The 18,677-nt window shown below is 52.8% G+C and overlaps 2 protein-coding genes across 4 annotated transcripts in view; both read right to left on the reverse strand.

Annotated features, from left to right (window-relative positions):
* Positions 1-861: 861 nt before the first annotated feature.
* DACT3 (dishevelled binding antagonist of beta catenin 3) lies at positions 862-10,730 on the reverse strand. Its single transcript, XM_069549259.1, has 4 exons — positions 10,409-10,730; positions 4,735-4,831; positions 4,420-4,572; positions 862-3,121 (listed from the first exon to the last, which is right to left on the reverse strand). The coding sequence occupies exons 1-4, from the start codon at positions 10,655-10,657 to the stop codon at positions 1,722-1,724; spliced, it is 1,899 nt and encodes a 632-aa protein (XP_069405360.1). The 5' UTR covers positions 10,658-10,730; the 3' UTR covers positions 862-1,721.
* A 4,514-nt stretch (positions 10,731-15,244) lies between these two features.
* The window catches only part of PRKD2 (protein kinase D2), a 31,381-nt gene continuing 27,948 nt past the window's right edge, over positions 15,245-18,677 (reverse strand). For all 3 annotated transcript variants that reach the window (XM_069549261.1, XM_069549263.1, XM_069549262.1), the window contains 2 exons: positions 16,039-16,124; positions 15,245-15,704 (listed from right to left, as the gene is read on the reverse strand). In XM_069549261.1, coding sequence (XP_069405362.1) covers positions 15,492-15,704; positions 16,039-16,124 — 299 coding nt within the window. In that variant the 3' untranslated portion in view covers positions 15,245-15,491. The remainder of the gene's footprint in view (positions 15,705-16,038; positions 16,125-18,677) is intronic.

An 18,677-nucleotide genomic window follows, 5' to 3' on the forward strand; every position in this document is an offset into this window, starting at 1 on the left:
AAGAAAATACATCACCTAAATTTAGATGAGATGAAAAAATTCTTAGAATACAACTTAGTAAAACTGACACATGAAGAAATAGAAGAGCATAAACAAACAGAAAATCTAAATAGTACTAAGAAATTCAACTAATTAAAACCCTTCCCCTATAGAAATCTCCAGGCACAGATCAAAAAATTGATAAACAATGTATACATATGGCTCAACTTAGGTAAACAGCTTTAGCTGTATAGAGTATAACTCTATGTATATGAATACATATGGGCTTCCCTGGTGGCTCAGCTGGCAAAGAATCTGCCTGCAATGAGGGAGACCTGGATTCGACCCCTGGGTTGGGAAGGTCCCCTGGAGAAGCGGATCTCCCCACGCCAGTATTCTGGCCTGGAGAATGGCATGGACTATACATCCATGGGGTTGCAAAGAGTCAGACACGACTGAGTGACTTTCATTTCATGCATATGTATAGTCACATGTATTTATATAGCTACTAGGATTCATACATGTGCAAACACATAAAGGATACATACAAGGACCCACATCAAACTGATTATGGTGACTTCTGAGAGAAGGCATTTGGGGCTGTCACTTTACCTACATTATTTCTGTTTCTAAACATTTTGCTTTTTATTTCTTTATTATTTCCATTTTATGAAACCATATATATGACCAAACAAAACTCAACCTAGAATTAGATTCATTGATATAAAATATTCAATGGTTAAAAAAAATGCTATTGAGACCTAAGCTAGGATTTGACATCTGGTTCTGACACTACCATACCCAAAACAAATAGTAGTTGCTCAATAAATATTAGTCCAAAGGAAAAGTCCATTTAACCATAAAAGGAAAGTCCACCACCACTTATGTAACACTGTGCATTTATTTACAAAGAGGTTAGAGAAACACACAGATTCTGGCCCCCCTGTGCACTGGGGAGTCACCATCGTCATAATAAATACAGTAATTTTTTTTTTAAGGAAAAAATACTGGATTGGAACAACTGAGGGTCATCCTGGGCTTCCCCCACTCCCTCTCACAGGGGGTGCCATGAGATAGAAGCCATCTTCCTTCCCCTCTTCTACCTCCCAATCCTTCATATCTGTCCAGGGAGGGAGGTGAAAGAGTCTTTCTTTCCTGGTGTTACCAACTCCTACTTGACCCTCAAAACCCCAAAGTCAGTGCTCCTTCCCTTTTCAGGGCACTCTGCAAGCACCCTCTGGGTCAGCCACAGAGTCTCTGACCAGGGTGCTAAGGGGATATCCTAAGAGTTCAAGGATGTGGACGGGGGCACTTTGTGAATGTGAACGGGGGCCATAACTGGCATGGAAACGAGGAATAAGAGGGCTCGGTGAGAGAAACGAAGTGGAAAAAACGGACTGTCTAAACTAAGATGGGGAAATTCAAACTGAATTACCCCTTCTGTATACCACAGTACACCCATAGCACAGATGAAGAAAGTGAGGCCCACAGAAAGGGAACTTTCTAGCCCAATGGCTGCAGAGTCCGCAGCTCAACTGGATCAAACAGGACTCCTCCCCAATTCCTCCCTGTGGTGGAGGAGGAGCCTTTTCAACCAAGACTGCAATGGATGGGGCAGTGAGGAAGGGTCTTTGGAAGCAGAGAGAATGGTGGTCTTTGGAAAGGAGGTGTAGAAGGGTCAGTGAGCGGGGGGTGTGGTGGTGCAGAGGCCATGAAGGTGGATCCCAAGCAAACCTCCAAACTCACACTGTAGTCATGACCTTGAGAGAACCCGAACGGAAACGCAGTATCTTCTTCTTGAGCGCGTGGGAAGCCTTGATCTTCACGAAGACTTTGGCGGGGCCCGCAGGCGCCCCTCCACCCGCACCAGCCCCCGGCCCGGAGGCCGCGGTGGCTGCCACCAGCTGCTGCGGCCACACGAGGCCACCGCTGCCGTCGGAGTCGCTGGATGCGGAGCTGAAGGCAGGCGACTCGCCCTCGCTGGCGCTCGATTCACTCTCCCCGTAGCCGCCTCCGCCGACGCCGCTCGCCGGGCCCCGGCGCCCCAGCGGCCCCAGGCGCCCGGCCGAGCACTCTGAGTCGCTGCCCGCGCAGCCGTAGAGCAGACGGCGCTGAGGAGCTGAAGGGGATGGGCCAGGACCCGGGCCTCGGGCGGCGGGGCCGCGGGGCCGGCCTCGGCGCCCATCGGCAGCGTCGATCTCGGCCGTGGAGCGCCAGCGGCGGCAGGACCCCGCGGCCTGAGCCGCGAGAGTGGGCGCGGGACCACGGCGAGGCCGCGGCGGCCGGGGCTCTTCCCTTTCGGCTGTGGGGTACTTGGGGGGACCTGGCGGAACTGCGGCGGCGCGGCCCAAAAGGCTGGTCTCGGACTGGGAGCGCGCGGCCTTGCGAGCCCTGGGCGAGCCCCGGCGGCCCGAGGCCTCGGCCATGCGTCCGCGGCGGCCCGCGGCCCGGGGACGCTCCCGGGGTGGGGACTGCTCCACGCTGCGGCCCCGCGTCAGAGGGGGCGCTTTGCGGCGCGCCGCGCGGCCAGGGAGGCCGCGGGTGGCGGCCTGCGCGCCCGGGATGTACTGTGCCTTCACCAGGCGGCCCTCCGCCGGGCTGTCGGGGGGCGAGGGGGCAGCGGGCGGCGCCGCGGGCTCGGGGGTCGCCTCCGCCTCCCACGGCGAGGCCCAGGCGCGGCCCAACGGGGCCGGGCTGGCGGGACGGACCCCCGCGCGCTCCACCGGGGGCTCGGGCGCGGATCGCGCGCCTCCGGGGGGCGGGGACGCGTCGGGCGGCCGCTGGCGCACGCTATTCTGGCGCCTCGGGCCCCCGTCCGCGCCCCCGGGACTGGTCCGGGGCTGGCCCGCCCCCCGGCGGCGGCGCCTGCGCAAGAGCGCCGAGATGTAGCCGTCCAGGGGCCGCCCCGCGCCCGAAGCTTCGGGCGAGTCCGGGGGACGGCGGCCGCACGGCCGCGGGCTGCGCAGCGCCACGGCGTGCAGGGGGCTGGGCGTCAGGAAGGGCCCCGCGCGGGCTCGTCGCTCCGCGGAGGAGCAGGCCTCCGGGCCCGCAGACCCCGCAGCCGTCGGGTAGGGCGCCGAGAAGGACCGCGGCACGGCTGCCCTAGCGCCCACCGCCTCGGGTGCGCTGGGACTGGCGTCTCCTAGGGGAGGGAAGCAAAAAAAGGAAGAGAGGAGAAGCTCTCAAAGCCCTTTCCCTATGAGCCTAGGAGGAGCAGTTTGCCTGCCGCCTGCCCTACTCTCCCACTCCCATTAAAAACGACAGTCACAACGAAGCACCTGCTCTCACCCCTTTCCACACATCAGGTTCATAACGAAGTCTTCACGGTGGCCTCCAAGGCCTTGCATGGTCCGTCCTGCCTCTGCGTGTCTGACCTCCAACTCCTCTGCACTTAGAGAGCTCCACCTCCTGGATGCACGGGGCCAGTCGCACTTCCATCTCACGGCCTCTGTTCGGCTGCTCCTGCTGCCTAAACTGCCCTTCCCTCAGCTTGGCCCAGTCCCTCTCTTACTTTAGGGCGCCGCTCCAATGTCACAGTCTCCGTGACGCCGTGTCTGGCCAAATTTTCTACAGTCGCAGTTCCCTCGGCTCCTAGAAACATGCTCTCATCCCCTTCCATAATTTTCTTTTCATGGTACATGTCAATATCTAATATCCTAGGGACTTCCCTGGTGGTCCAGGGGTTAAGACTCCGTGCTTCCAATGCAGGGGGCATGGGTTCAATCCCTGGTCGGGGAACTAAGATTTTAACATGGGACATGACCGTGAAATAATGAAAAGTGAAAGTGAAAGTCATCAGTCACGTGAGACTGTGACCCTAGGCATTGTAGCCCACCAGGCCCTTCTGTCCGTGGGATTTCCCTGGCAAGAATACTGGAGTGGGTTGCCATTTCCTTCTCCAGGGGATCTTCTCGACCCAGGGATCGAACCCGTGACGCCTGCATTGCAGGTGGATTCTTTACTGTCTGAGCCACCAGGGAGCTTATTAAATAAATAAACAAAAATCTAGTATCTTAAATGTTTCACTTATTTATCTTGTATATTATCTATTTCTCACTCGAATGTCAGTTTCATGAAGACAGCGATTTCTTTACTGCTCTATTCCTCACCCCTATGATATGTGCCAGGAAGGCACATAGTAGGGACTCAGAAACGTAGTTGAACAAATGAAGAGCAGCGATTTCTATTTACCGAATGGCTACCATGTGCCAAGTTTCAATGTCTTTGGGCAGAGGCTCACTGAATAGTCAAAACTTCCCTGTGAAGTAGATGTTGAGAATCCCATTTTAATGGATGGAGAGATAAGCCCAGAAAGAAGGAATGTGCTCAAAATCACACAGAAAGGGACAGTTACAGCCAGACTTCAAATCCAGGTTGGTCTGACTCAGATGCTTGTGGTCAAAAGCCTGGCTCTCGGGAGCCCAACCCCACCCACCTTACCTAGGGACTTGGGCCTCTCGCTGGCATAGATGCCTCGGGGTTCAGAGGGACCCAGGCGTCCATAGGAGCCAGAGCCAGAGAAGCCACTGTCCCCACAGAAAGTCGAGGGTGGTGAGTCCGGGCCTCCCGTGGAGCTGGGGTCTTCATAGAAGCCTAGATTTCAAAGAGAAGGGGAGAAAACAATCAGGGGGCGCTGAAAGGGGGACATGGGGTGGAGGAGAGGAGATCAAGAGGCAGAGTGAGGAGCCTGTGAAACAGGAGACAGTGGGGTGGGGGTGGTCCAGGCAGACCCCACTACCTCTAACCCATGCTTACCCGAGCTGCGCCCACTCTCCTGTTCCAAGCCCCCAGACTCCAGGCTCAGGTCTCCCAGCTGCTGGCCCAGGTCCCAGATGAGCCCAGGCAAGGCCTCCTAAGGAGGTAGGGAGAGCGAGATGGTCAGAAGACTCCTCATCCTCTGCCAACTGGTCCTCTATTCTAGCCAGCCCACGGGCAGTTTTGCTTTGACAGTGAGGCTCAATTTCAAAAAGGTAAAAGCAGTACCCAACTTCAGGATTCCCTTCAATATCTCTGTCTCTTCAACCCATTAGAAAGTCCTCCTGGTCATCCAACTCCAGTCCCTCACGCTGCAGGCACCTCATTCCCTCTTCAGTGTGAGTGATAAGGCTTCAGAAGCCCCCATCCCTTGTCCCTTCTCTACGAGCTGTTCCCTCCATCTGGAGCTCATGGCTCCTTAACCCCTATTAGGATGCTCTTTGAGCATCACTTCAGGTCTTCCTGCTGTAAAGGCAGGTCACTGCTAGAAGTTAGTGTTCAGGACCCCATTCATTCATCTGGCTTCTCCCACACTTCGACTCTCTCTTCTCAGATGCTCCCATCTCCCCCACCATGGCCCCCCTTTTTAATATTTATGTATTTACTTACTTGGCTGCTCCAGGCTGTAGTTGCAGCATGTGGAATCTAACTCACTGACCAGGGATCTAACCCAGGCCCCCCCTGCATTGGGAGTGTTCGGAGTCCTAGCCACTGGACCGCCAGGGAAGTCCCCCAGTGCCCCTTATCACCAATGAAAAGTCCTTCTGCAAGGTGTCCTCAAGTTTTTCTTGCTGCAGGTTGACTCTGTCTCTCATTTGGGTAAAACAGGCTGACCCTGATTCATATAAATCTTTGCACATCCCAGAAAGAATCCCCCTCATGCCTACTGGACGGCTTCCCTGGTGGCTCAATGGTAAAGAATCCACCTGCCAATACAGGAAATTCAGGAGATGTGGGTTCGATCCCTGGGTTGGGAAGATCCCCTGAAGGAGGGCATGGAAACCCACTCCAGTATTCTTACCTGGGAAATCCCATGGACAGAGGAGCCTGGTGGACTACAGTTCATGGGGTCGCAAAGAGTCGGACACGATTTAGTGACTGGTCAACAATAGCAAATGCCCTTCTGTGAATCTAGCCTTAGTGGAACTACCATAGCAAACCCCAGGGGGTTCCATTGCCTCCAGCAGGGACCCCTCCTCCTGCTGCCCTAGCTCCATCCTCACCCAGAAGCCCTAGTGTGGGTCACAGCACCTCATCCCCATGGGAAATGTCGATGGAGTCTACCATGGATCCTTTGTGCTGCAGGAAAAGACCGCCTCCTATCAGATGTGAATAAATAAATGAAGGTGAAACCCTTTAAGGGGAGTGACTGGGACACGGTGGGGGCAGGGGCTGCAACAACACACATGGGGTCTCCAAGACACTAGGACTTAACCCCCTTTTGAAAAATAGGACCGGAGCCAGGAAGAGTCTCACACAGATCTGGGTGAGGCCAGAGGTGGGGGCAGCCTCGGGCTGACGGTTGACCCTCAGACAAAAGCGGCTTGTCTGGATGGCAGGCAGGCAGTGGGAGGGAGGGAAGGGGGGAGGAGGGGCTGAGAGGGCAGCCGCCCAGGCTTGCCTATTTAGGGCAGAAAGACTGGCCGGCTCTCCCGCAGACAACCCCCCCCCCCAACTTCCTATTCCTGTGGCTGCTCTCCTGGGCCCTGGTCCTTACCCCTCCCCCCTAGAACAGAAGCCCCCATCTGGGCTTGTATCTGGGAGGAAAGTCAACAGATCGTTTCACTTTGAGCTCAGTGGACAGAGATGCTCAGAGTGCTGTCATCCTTGAGCAGATTCCAGGGATCTATGCAGGGACATGATGCAGTGTCAGGGATGGCTAAAACACATCAAGGACCACCCCTATATCCCGCATCCTGTCCCACACTAATCATGTCCTTGCTCACCCCACTGTAGCCACACTGGCCTCCTGACTGTTCCCTGAATGTACCAGACATGCTCCTAACTCAGTAGGATGTGTTTCCCCAGCACACTCTCCTGGCTCCCTCCCTTGCTTCATTCAGATGCTACATGTTCCCTTCTCTGATCATTCTTTCCAAAATAGCTCCCCATCATTCTGCACCTGGGTTGCCCTGCCTTTCCCCCCTCCCCGACATAGCAGCAATGACCTCCTGACTTAAAATGATGTATCAGGCTGTCATTTGTTCCTTGTCTTTCTCACCAGATCGGCAGCCCCAGCCCCAGAAGGGCAGAGAATCGTGTCTCTTCTGTATACTGCTGCACCGTCCCTGTCGCCACCCCTCCCCACCAACCCAGTCCCAGTACCTAGAACAGTTCCTGGCTCAAAGTAGGTGCCCAGGAAATGTTTGGGAAAGGAATGAATGAATATGGTAGAATCCTATACAGCTGTTAAAACGGAACGAGGCAATTTCTATATAATAGAACCATCATCAAGACCTATTGTGGAGTGAAAAAAGAAAAATGCAGAGGGACTTCCCTGGTGGCCCAGTGGTTAAGATCTACCAGGCAGGAGACATGGGTTTGATTCCTGGTTGGGGAACTAAGATCCCAAACGCCCTGAGGCAACTAAGCCCACACTCCACAACTAGAGAAGCCTGTGCAACAGACTGCCCAAGTGCCATGACGAAGAGCTAGCACAGCCAAAAAAGAAAAGCAGTATAATGATGAGTCAGAACTACTACCTGGGGGTGGTATTAAAAGCTAGGTTGCTGGGTCTGACCCCTGATTCCAGGCAGGAGCCTAAGAAATTGAATTTCTAACAAGTTCCTGGGTGATGCTACTAGTGCATCAGGCCACACTTTAAGAACCATAGTCTCTGATACCTCACTCAAGAAACTGGAATTTGAAAAAAGCCAAGCAAACTCTATGTATTTTGGAATGTAGGCTGGCTTTGTGCATAGATGCAGAATTTACACCAGGGTGACAATGGTGATCACAGACAAGAGGGTGGATTTTAGGGGGTCGGGGAGGGATGAGGGGACTGGATGGTAGGATGAAGTGTTTATGGAGGCACGGCTGGGAGCCAAATTGCCAGGGTTCAAGTTCAACTCACAGCCACTTGCCAGCTGTATGACCTTGAGCCAGTTTCTGGGCCTCAGTTTCTTCATCTCTAACATGGGCATCTTTTGATTCCAATGGGGTTGTTGTAAGGATTAAACAAATTTAAACAGCAGTTCCTTTTAAGCACTTAATAAATACTGACTTTTATTATTACATGAAAGCCATGAATTTCTAACAGGGAAAATATAAAATCATGCTTTACTGGTGTAATTAGAAATAAATGAAAAAAGATTTTTTCCCCCAGTAAGTTCAGTAGGTCCAATTTCAGTTCTTCCACTGCAGGGAAGAGCAGGAGTAAGGAAGATAAATAGCAGAGGCCTCTTCCTCCCCGGTGCCTGGACCCCACAACACCCCCCTATTTGCAAGTCTGACCTCATTTCTTCATCCTCCCAGCTGCAAGAGGATGAATCTTTAAAAGACCAGAAGGTCCTTGGCCTGAATCTGGCTCTCTGCCTATTCACAGTGCCCCTCATTGGTTTTATTTATTTATTTTTTTTGCAAGCCCGTTTGCAAGTGGACCTGAGGCTGTCCAACTCAGGCAGGTTTAAGATGAATGTGGTTTGGACCCCTGGAGACCCCTTTGCCCAAACTTTCCCAGGCCTTTACCGCCCCCACTCACATGCCCCTGGTCTGTGTCCAGTTCCCTTGATCTCTGTTAGGAAGTCCTTCTGCAAGTCTAACTTGAGTCCTTCTTGCTGGAAGGGGACCATTTTCCTTGGCGGCAGAGAACAGCACTCCTGCCTCATTCAGGATTCTTGCCTCTTTTCTGTGAGGTTCTCCCTAATCTTTCCCTGCATCCCTATCTTTCCTACTAGAAATGAATCAATTCTAGCCTCAATCTTTCTTGTTTCAAAGGGAGTGTATCCCTGGGTGGCGGGATGGAGGAGTCGAAGGGGCGAGCATCACACAACAGAGGCTCAGGGATCAGAGGAGGCCCCCACCCCCTCTTTGGAAGGACCCAGGAACCCCCAACACCAGAGGAGTTTATATTTAGCGCTTCTCTGCTCCTCCCTCAGTGGCGCTGTCTCCCTCCGGTTGCCTGCCACCGCCTCCTCCCTGATGCGGGGACGGAGCTCTGCTTGGAGATTGTTGGGGGTGGGGGTGGGAGTACTGATGGCTGGGAGTAGACAGAGGGGCAGAAAAGGGGGAGACTGAGGCAGAGAGAGGGAGAGGATGAAGGGCAGGGAGGCAGGACACGGCTGGCCCATCCCCATGCCTTCTGCCTCTCTTTGGAGGGATGGGAGGTGCCTTCCCAAGCCCAGCCAGCTTAGGGTGGGGTGAGCTGGTGAGGGCCCCCACAACGCGCGGCTCTAACTTCGGGAGGGGGTGGGGCCTCCCACAGCTGTTTCTGTTTCCACAGAAGAATGTGCAGGGTCCCTCTCCTGGCGGGGCGGGGGGGTGGGGGTGGGGGTGGGGGGAGGGGCTGGCCGTCCAGCCCCAGAGTCTGGCTTCAGTTTATCCCCACCTACCCGCCATTCCCCATCCGAGGAGGGGGCAGTCGAGGTCAGTAGCAGGGAGAGCCCCCTCCCCCTGCTACCTCGGCTCAGGTTTCCCCAAACGGGAAGCTCTGACCACACACAGGCTTGAGGATGGGATCAGCAAGTGGAGCTGGGGTCTGGGGCCTGGCAGGCTGGGGGGAGGGGAAGAGAGAGACAGGGATGCGGGGCAGGAAGAAATGCAAGAAAGGAAGACCGAGGGAGACAGAGACCAAGAGGACTGAGAAAGGCAGAGAAACAGGCGCAGAAAGTCACAGAGATGTGGCAGGAGGGGAAAGAGTGCAAGAACCCAGGAGAATTACGGAATAACAAAGAGAGGGAGAGAGGGGAGATGCTCCCTAAGTCATTCTGGACACCTTGCCTCATCGTCCACCATCAAGAACCCAGGGCGTCTAGAAGTCAGACTCCCATGCTGCTTCAATTTGCCACCACTTGGGTTAAGCAGGGCTGTGACCAGGTAGCAAAGGAGGGAAAGTGTCACCGGAGGGTCGAGATCACCGTAGGATCCTAAGGGACTGTGAACTTCCTCTCAGCAGTAATCCTTCCCCTCAGGAGGTTCAAGGATCCCCTCCCCCCTCCCCGCCCCCTCCGGAGATCTCCAAGCACACTAGGACTTAGGGAAGACGGCGGGGGGCGGCGGTGTGGGCCGCTGATACGAGGCCAGGAGAGGGGCATGTTTGCATCCGGCTGAGTGACCTTGGGTGAGTCGTTTGCCCTCTCTGAGCCTTAGGTTTTTTCTCTATAAAATGGGTACTATCATCCCCTTATCCCCCAAGCTGCAAGAAGACAACGCCTGCCAAATACTCAGCCCGGGCTTGACACGTACTTGGCGCCCAGATGGATTTTCTTTGGGGAAGGGGTGTAGGGAATGCGGGCCTGTGCATCACACGAGGGACCGGCAGAGGCGAGGCAGCCCCCTTTCACAGTTTGGGGGCGGGGAGGCCTGATCCTGCCCGCCACCCAGACTCCCCAGCCCCACCCCCCTCTCCTTTTCCCCTCCTCGCTCCCCCACCCGGACGGGTGTCTGAGCATCCAACCGAGACAGACAGACAGACACAGACGAGGGCACAGGGACGGAAGGACAGGCGGCCCCTCACCAGCTGCTCTTCCAGGGCCGCTGCGGCCCGGCGCGCCGCCGCCGCATCTTCGTCCTCGTCGGCGTCCTCCTCGTCCTCGGCCTCGGCGCCCCCCATTCCGGGCTGGGCCAGCCGCAGCGCCTGCTGCACGCGGTACTCCTGTCTCTCCCGGAGCCAGTGCAACTCGCAGAGCCCGGCCAGGCTGCCCTCTAGCCAGCCCCGCAGCCGACCCCGCTCGGGGCTCACCGGGAACGAGAAGGCCCGGATCATGGCTGCGGCCCCCCGCCCCAGACCGGCCGGGCCCCGCGGCCACCCCTCTCCCGGTCCCACCTCCCCGCCCCAACAGCCCGCCTGCCAGCCCGCCCGCTGGCCCGGCTGTCACCGTCTCATCTGCATAGACGCCCGCCCATTGGGCCGCCCACCCGCGCCTTATCTGCATGGCCACGCCCCCGGCGACAGAGCAACCCCGGCTTATTGGCTGGTACCCTTCCTTACGAAGATGCTCTGCTGTGCACCCCCCCCAACGCGACGCATGCTCGCAGCTGCCTACTCGATCGGCTTACGGCCCTCCTCGCCACGCCCCCCTTCTCACCGTCTTTTGGGCCCTGGCCACGCCCCCACGCGTCACAATGAAACAAGTCCTCCCTTGCCCGGATGTCATTGGTCCTGCTCTCTCCCATCCCGCAGCTGGTTCCGCCCCCTTGCGGGAGAGCTCTGGCTGTCATTGGACTGTCCCGCGAGAAGGGCAGGGGTGATCTATAAATAGAGAATGGGTGCTTGTGACATTTTGGCAGCTGCTCCTCTCTCCCCACCTCTCCTAACCTTCAGCTTCTGAAGCGACGCTCGGGTCGGAAAGGATTTGAGAGTCTAGTACCGGTTTTGCCTCCTCTTCCAGGAAGCCTTCCCAGATATTCAGCTGTAATACGAGAGGGCCAGGCCAACTGAGACGACATCCGCCCATAAAATTGTACTTCTAAGCGAGGTCGGCTTCACGGGCATATGACCCGCTTAGGAGGGCCCCGAATTTGGTTAAATACTTTGTTACTGTCTTGACATTCTTATTTTTTGAAAAAGGGCCTTGCATTTTCATTTTGCACTAGGCCTTTCAAATTCGGTAGCCAGTCTTACGTCTAAGAGTCTAAGATCGGTCTTGTCCCAAATTCGGGAATTATAAGACCCTGGGCCGAACAGAATCTAAGTGTCTTTTATCTCCCAGATGCTGTGGGGCTTTGCGCTCACCATTCAACGATTCCAGGGGCCTTTGTACTACGTTCTAAGAGGCTTTGTTCTCTTGCCTTCTAAGATGCTCTGTTCTCAACGCTCTACAGTTCATAAGAGTCTGAGCCTGACATTCGTTTGCAAGGTTCCCTCCTCCCTCCCCTGGCTCCTTGAGCAGGGTTGATGCCCCCTCAGGCGGCCAGCTTGTGTCACTACGCTGAGTGTGCGTCCCTACTACCTTCAAATCTAGCTCCAAAATTTATACCCATTTCTCAGACTGACTTTGACTCCCTAAAAACCAGGACCCAGAAGATTGTGCAAGATCCTTCCTCCTCTATGATCCTGGGTTACCTTCTGGTCCTGGACTGGAGAGAAAATGTTAGAGATTGCGAGCAAAGACTACAGAACCAGACTGCCTGGGGTGAGCCCTAGCTCTGCCACTTTCTAGCTGTGTGACCTTGGAAAACATGCTTGCCCTCCCTGTGCCCCACTTTCCTTAGCTGTCTAATCGGGGCTGTAATACTGTCTACTACATAGAGTTGTTATGAGGGTTAAGGGAGATGTTTGTCAAGTGCTTGGCATACTTCCATTATAAAGAGCCACAGAAGGGTCTGATACATAAGTTAAAAAAAAATCTTGTGAGTCCCACAGAGAAAAAAATGAGTCTGGATTTTAGTAGAGATAAACTTTATTCAATCCTCCTCTTGTTTAAGACAGATGTATACTGCCCTTTATTGTTGTTGTTATTCAATCACTAAGTCGTGTTTAACTGTTTGCAACCCCATGGATTGTAGCCCACCAGGCTCCTCTGTCCATGGAATTTTCCAGGCAAGAATGCTGGAGTGGGTTACCATTTCGTTAAGTTACATTAATTTACCAACAGTGGGGAGATGATCAGATTGATGAAAGGGGATATGGAAAGCTCACTCTCAAACAAGATTTTCTTGGCAGTAAGTGTGTGGGGTGATGTCAGGATTGGTTTTCATCCCTGCTGTTTGTGCAAGACCAGTGGAACCATTTTCTGTGTAAAATGTTAGATCTGGAGCTGACTTAGGGTTCTGGTCACCAGCCATTTGAAGATAAGTATTCCTAGGAAGATAAATAAAAAGAGAACTGCTCATGATCCAATTAGGGAATAAAACCAAAGATTTGAGACAAGAGTGCAGCCAGCTGAGAGGGTTCCAAGTAGGAGATGAAGAGAGATCCTTAGTAGGTGGAGTCAGAAGAGTGGTAGCAATTTTGTGGATTTCCTTGTTGGCCTTTGGATGGTGGTGATGACGATGTCTGCAGAGTTCCTGGGAATGAACGTACCACACATGACTCCTGATCCATAGATAGGGTAGGGGGAGCTTCCTGTGCAGATGGAGCACTGAGTTGGGAAGGGTCTTGGAAGGGAGTATGGAGGGAGGGCACAGCAACCCAGTCTAGTATTCTTGCCAGGATAATCCCACAGACAGAGGAGCCTGGTAGGTTGCAGTCCATGGGGTGGCAAAGAATCAGACACCACTGAGCAACTGGGCACGCACGCATGCAGACACCCATGGAGAACTAAGATCTCACATGCCACGTGATTAAGGCCAAAAAAATAAAAAAATTAAAGTGTGGCAAATTGTGGTATCTCATCAAAATCATTGCTGAGCCCTGAGGGCGGTTGAAAGGTGAAGTGGGGTGGCCCCTGTATCTACAAAGCTGAGGGTAGCATGCCCATTAACGGGGATGGTCATTTTCCTCTGTGGGTTGAGGGGTGTTTATGGAGGCAGAGGAGAAGGTCTGCTGGAAGTCACCAGGGAGAATGAATCTCAGGTTCAAATTCCTTTTATTTATTTAAATATTTATTTGGCTGCATCAGGTCTTAGTTGTAGCATATGGGATCTACTTCCCTGATCAGGGATGGTACCCAGACTCCGTGCATTGGGAGTACAGAGTCTTAGCCACTGGACTACCAGGGAAGTCCTTCAAATTCATTTTTTGTATTTTAAAGCTGGACAGGCTAAAGTCCAATGTTCCTTTTCTTTATAGTACCTGTAGGTGTCTCTCTCAAGATTAGGCTTAGTGGTTTCTGATGGCCCAATAGGATGGACTTTTTACCTATTTATCTCCAGTTGTTTAAGTAACAGGACCTTAAATTGGATTGTGTGGATTTTTTTTTTTTCATCTCATGTTGGACTTTCTTGGAGTTCTGTAATCAAACTAACAAGATGTTTTTGATTGTCTTTAGTTTCTGACCCCAGGATGTTGACAAAAGTCGTGGCCAAGATAGACGCAGTGTGATTGTCAGGGATCAGGCCTGAGTAGTCTTTCCATCTATTTCCTGGCCTGGCGCTATCATTGCAGATGGATTTGTCCCTTTGTTGTCTACCCTCCTGGATTTTTAGACCAGTTAGTTTAAGGAGAAACATTCAGGATGGGGTCTAAGAGACATGCCCCAAAAGTGTGGGCTTGGAATATGCCTCAGAGGTGCTCTGGTTTGTTTGGAGATCCTCATTGACTAGGGTTCATTCATTTAATCCTTTTCAAATTAAAGAGCTGCAACTCCCCAACCAACCAGCAGATGGGCTAATTGATATAAATTGGGAAGACATGGAGCCTAAGCTCTAGGTACTAGCCTAATTTGTTAGTTGCTAAGTCGTGTCTGACTCTTTTGTGACCCCATGGACTGTAGCCCACCAGGTTCCTCTGTCCACGCGATTTCCCAGGCAAGAATACTGGAGTGGGTTGCCATTTCCTCCTCCAGGGGATCTTCCCGACCCAGGGATCAAACCCACATTTCCTGCATTGCAGGCAGTTTTAAATTGGCTGCTGAATACCATCCTGGTTTTATGGGGCTCAGGAAAATCTTGAAGTTTGTGTAACTTCGAGTGTGACCAAGGTGTATAGAGAACTTGGGTAAGCGCAAGCTCTGATCGCTTGCCTTCAGCTCTAGGGCCAAAAGTCTGGGTGATAATGGGGAGCTAGGGCACTGGAGGACAGGGGTCAAAGGACAGAGGTTCTGTCAGCCTACAACCTTCTGGGTGAAGGTGAGCCTCAAGTCAGCTTAGAAGAACTGCCCCCAAAGACACCCAAGCTCATTCTAGGCTGCCCCACCCTCTTGGGCTCTCCCATTCCAGCCCTCCCCACTCCGGGTCCTCACTAGCCAGGAACAAGCCTGTCTCCCCCACTGGATGGTGAAGCCCCTGCAGGTAGGACCTGGGCTGGCTCGGTCACCACCGTGTCCCCAGCATCACCCCGCACAGTGTGACAAATGGATGAGCCAGCGAATGAGAGAAGTCATCACATCAACTTATAAGAAAATACCAACCACTGTGTATCGACTTTCTGCCATAGACCAGATGTGCAGTTAGTAGCAATAACACCAAATTATAAAATTAAACCATTAAGCCATGAGATTACTTGAGTTTTTGAGTTTTTCTAAATCCTTCACCCCTCCGATCCGATTCCTTCTATCTCTCTTCCATTAATCTTCCCTCTCCTCTTTATGCTCTTTCATATCGTTTCCCTTTCTAGTCTTCCCTCCTGGCAGTGCTCCCTCCGTATATTTTTTTATCCGTTAGTTCTCCTTCCAAAACTCCTCTCCCTTCAGTGCCCCTCCCTCCATCCCTCCTCCATCCCATCTTTTTTCCAGACTCAATAATACGAGAGTGCGGTGTGGCCAAAGACCAAGGCCATAGGGCCAGAGATGAGTCCATTTTAATTGTTGGGGAATTAACTTTGGAAATAACCCCGGCCCCTGCCCCCGCCCCCGCCATGCCCCTCCCCCGGGGGCGTGTCCAACTTGGGCAGGAAACTGCTTTCCTTAGAACAGTTCATCACTGGTAAGGTGTGAAGCGCCACTCTCCGAGCACGCAAGGACAGCATCACGAGGCAGCCAGAGCGGGAGCCCGAGACCTCAGAGGACACTGATGCGCTCGGCCAGCCCCTGCATCTCGTGGTCCGGGGGTGGGAGGGTCCCACCGAGCACCCTGTCGGCTGGCAGCCCCGGCCCGGGGAGTGGGTGCTCTGCCACAAACTGCTCCCAGCGCGTATCGTCACTCTCGTGCGTGATGTACCGCTCGCCCATCTTCCCTTCCAGTTCCCGGAGGTCCAGCCACGTCTGGTACTCCTGCGCCGGGGAGAACAGAGATTAGTTTCGATACTGCTCCAAGGGCAGCCAATAGTTGACAGAGCATCACCCGCATGGGATCTGCCCTGCAAGTGAGAAGCCGGATACCAAGGACCGTGAAGCCACACCCTTCACAACCTACCTAGCCAATTAGCTCCATCTCCTTCTACAGCCCAGCCAGTGGGAGGCTCAGCCACATTCCCAGTCCACGGGAAATGTACCTACAACTTAAACTACCTTTGTATCCAATAAGAGATGTGGTTCCACGCCTTCCTCTATCCCAACGAATGACTCAGCCCCTCCCACTTGGCTCTCAGCCCCAATCCTGAGTCACCTGTAACCAGGGGTGGCTGAGAGACTTGTCCACGCTGTAGCGCTTGCGCATCTTCACCTGCAGCAGGTTGTTGATGAGGTCGATGGCTGCACCGGAAGGAGAGAGACAGCTTAAATTCTGCAGGGTGAGGGGCCGCCCTCCTTCAACAGGCACCCCACCCTACTCACCTGCCATGGGGGCCTTCCTTCAGTGCAGTAAGTCTCACCTGCACAAATCACTCTCCCACCTATTTCCTCATTAAACTACACATTTATCCCCATCCCTCACGTTGGATCCTACATCTCCTCACCAAGTCTCATACCATAGGAATGTTTCCCCATTCTTATGCCACCTTCATAGGTTTCGTCAAACACAAGTATGTACAGGTACATCTATACTATACTTCACTTAGTATTTTTCTTTAAGCCAATTCATTTACCCAAGATTGCTGGGATGTGGACAAAGCAAGTTGGTTAAAAACAATATATTGTGTATAGCATGCTGCCACTGTGTAAAAGGAGAAATAAGAGAATGTATGTACCCGTATCTGCTTGCATAGACTTGTAATAAACACTGCCTTTGGGAAGGATGTCAAAAGAATAAGAGAGAATTTTCATTTTAGACCTTTTTGTACATAGAGAAACTCTGAACCATGTACATAACCCTTGGAAAATAGGTGGAATTTGGTTTTAAATCAATTCACTTTTTCAACTCACTTTTTAAGGTGAAAATACACAAATATTATATATTTATATATATAATTGTATAAATAGGTACTTTATATAAAATATAGGATGTAGAATTATATAAAATGGAAACTTTCCATCACCCTTGCCAATAGAAATCCTAAGATCACTTGCCAGGTCCACAAAAATAAAATGAAAAGAAAACAATGTTATGAGATGCTAATCAGGCACCAGTTTCCTGCAGAAGACCCAGAGTTGGAGGCCCACTCTCTATGAAAACGATTAGCGAGTGTCAGGCATTCAAGACAAGCTAGCACTTGTCCAAGGCTCCCTGTTTGATCATGAGCCTTGAAAGACAAGGCCCCACTATGTAAATTCCTCTGAGTATAGGCCTTGTTCTCACAGGCTCCCTTGCACACACCCATCCACACTCAAATTCACTCGCATACACTGGAGGACGCACTTTGACTGAGGGACTCCGGATTAGGTCCCAAAAGACAACCCCTTATACTGCTCCAGGACTCAAGTCAATCCACCGCCTCACTGGTCAGTGCTCATCTTTCTTGGGCCACCAACACCTTTTCCTGCACTGAGCAACCCTCTTTGCCTGCTCCATGAGGTCACATCCTCTATGCCCCTCCCCCTCCTCTTCCCAGACCACTGGGCAACCTTCGTTCATGATCCCTTCTCTCCAACTGACTCCAGTATTCCCAGAACCTAGGACAGTCAGTACTAGGCACAAAGTAGACACTCAACACATACTTGTTGAAGAAACTCCTATGGATGAGCTTGGTTGTTTTTTTCTCTGCACCTTGTGTCTTTTGGAATCTCAGTTCCCCGATCAGGGATTGAACCCTGGCCATGGAAGTGAAAGCACTCAATCTTAATGACTAGACCACCAGGGAACTCCCAAATGCTTGTCTTTTTAACTAATGTCCCTCCCACACTTCTGTCTTCCTGAGCTTCTGATTTCAGAACCTGCCCTTTGTTCTAACTCATTTAAGGCATCTTCACATACCCCAGTATCTTAGCCTCGCCCTTGGCTCACCCTCACACCTGGCTTTGCCCCAAAGCTGGGGGCCCTGAGGAGTTAAATTTCCCAGACCCGTCTCCAAGCCGGCAGGAGCATGACAAAGACCATCACCACCACCAGGCCACAATGCCAAAGCCCCTATATGCAGAGATCCCAATGTCCACCTCTGTCCTGTCCCCTAGCCCCGACCCCCATAGCCCCATGCTTCTCCCGACCTCCACCTGCTCCCAGATTCCAGGCCTGACTTTGGTTTCAGGATCAGTCCTTCCCTTAGAAGTCTGCAGAAACCCTCCATGGCCCTGCCCCTCCTGAGTGAAAGTGTTAGTCACTCAGTCATGTCTGACTCTTTGTAACCCCATGGACTGTAGCCCATCCGCCAGGATCCTCGGTCCTTGGGATTTCCCAGGACAGAATACTGGAGTGGGTTGCCATTCCCTTCTCCAGGGGAATCTTCCCAATCCAGGGATTGAAGCCAAGTCTTCCACATTGGAGGCAGATTCTTTACTACCTAAGCCACCAGGGAAGCCCCCCTGCCCCTTCTCTAGCTAAGCCCCTAAATCAGCTCCCTCCATCACTGGATCTAATCCCAGGGCCCAGGCCCATCTTCATCCCAGTCAAGGCCCCAGTACCCGGCAAATTAGCCAAGCCCTTGTTCCTCAACCCTGGCCCCCTGGCCACTGCTTCTGCGGGGTTAATCCTTTTGGGGTCATAACCCCAAAGACTTCAGGCTCCAGCCAACACCTTGGGAAGACCTGTTCTTTCAATCCTGGCCATCCCAGCCCTTTCACTTTCTCGGGTCTAGTCCTTCTCCTGGTCTCGCCCTAGACAAGCCAAGTATTAATAGCCTCCAAGGTGGCAAGTGTCTTAGTGTTTCCAGGGCACTTCCTTTCCAACTCGCATAACCTAGTCTAGGCCTGAGGCCTCAAACCCTAGTTTCACAC

Source organism: Ovis canadensis, chromosome 14 (genome assembly GCF_042477335.2).
Source record: "Ovis canadensis isolate MfBH-ARS-UI-01 breed Bighorn chromosome 14, ARS-UI_OviCan_v2, whole genome shotgun sequence".
Classification (NCBI taxonomy): Eukaryota; Metazoa; Chordata; class Mammalia; order Artiodactyla; family Bovidae; genus Ovis; species Ovis canadensis.

Excerpts from the sequence above, each read along its gene's own strand:
- DACT3 (XM_069549259.1), bottom strand. The coding sequence starts at position 10,657 with ATGATCCGGGCCTTCTCGTTCCCGGTGAGCCCCGAGCGGGGTCGGCTG. Across the intron at positions 4,573-4,734 it reads GGAGAGTGGGCGCAGCTCGG|GCTTCTATGAAGACCCCAGC; the intron begins GTAAGCATGGGT and ends TTTGAAATCTAG. Across the intron at positions 3,122-4,419 it reads CGAGAGGCCCAAGTCCCTAG|GAGACGCCAGTCCCAGCGCA; the intron begins GTAAGGTGGGTG and ends TCCCTCCCCTAG.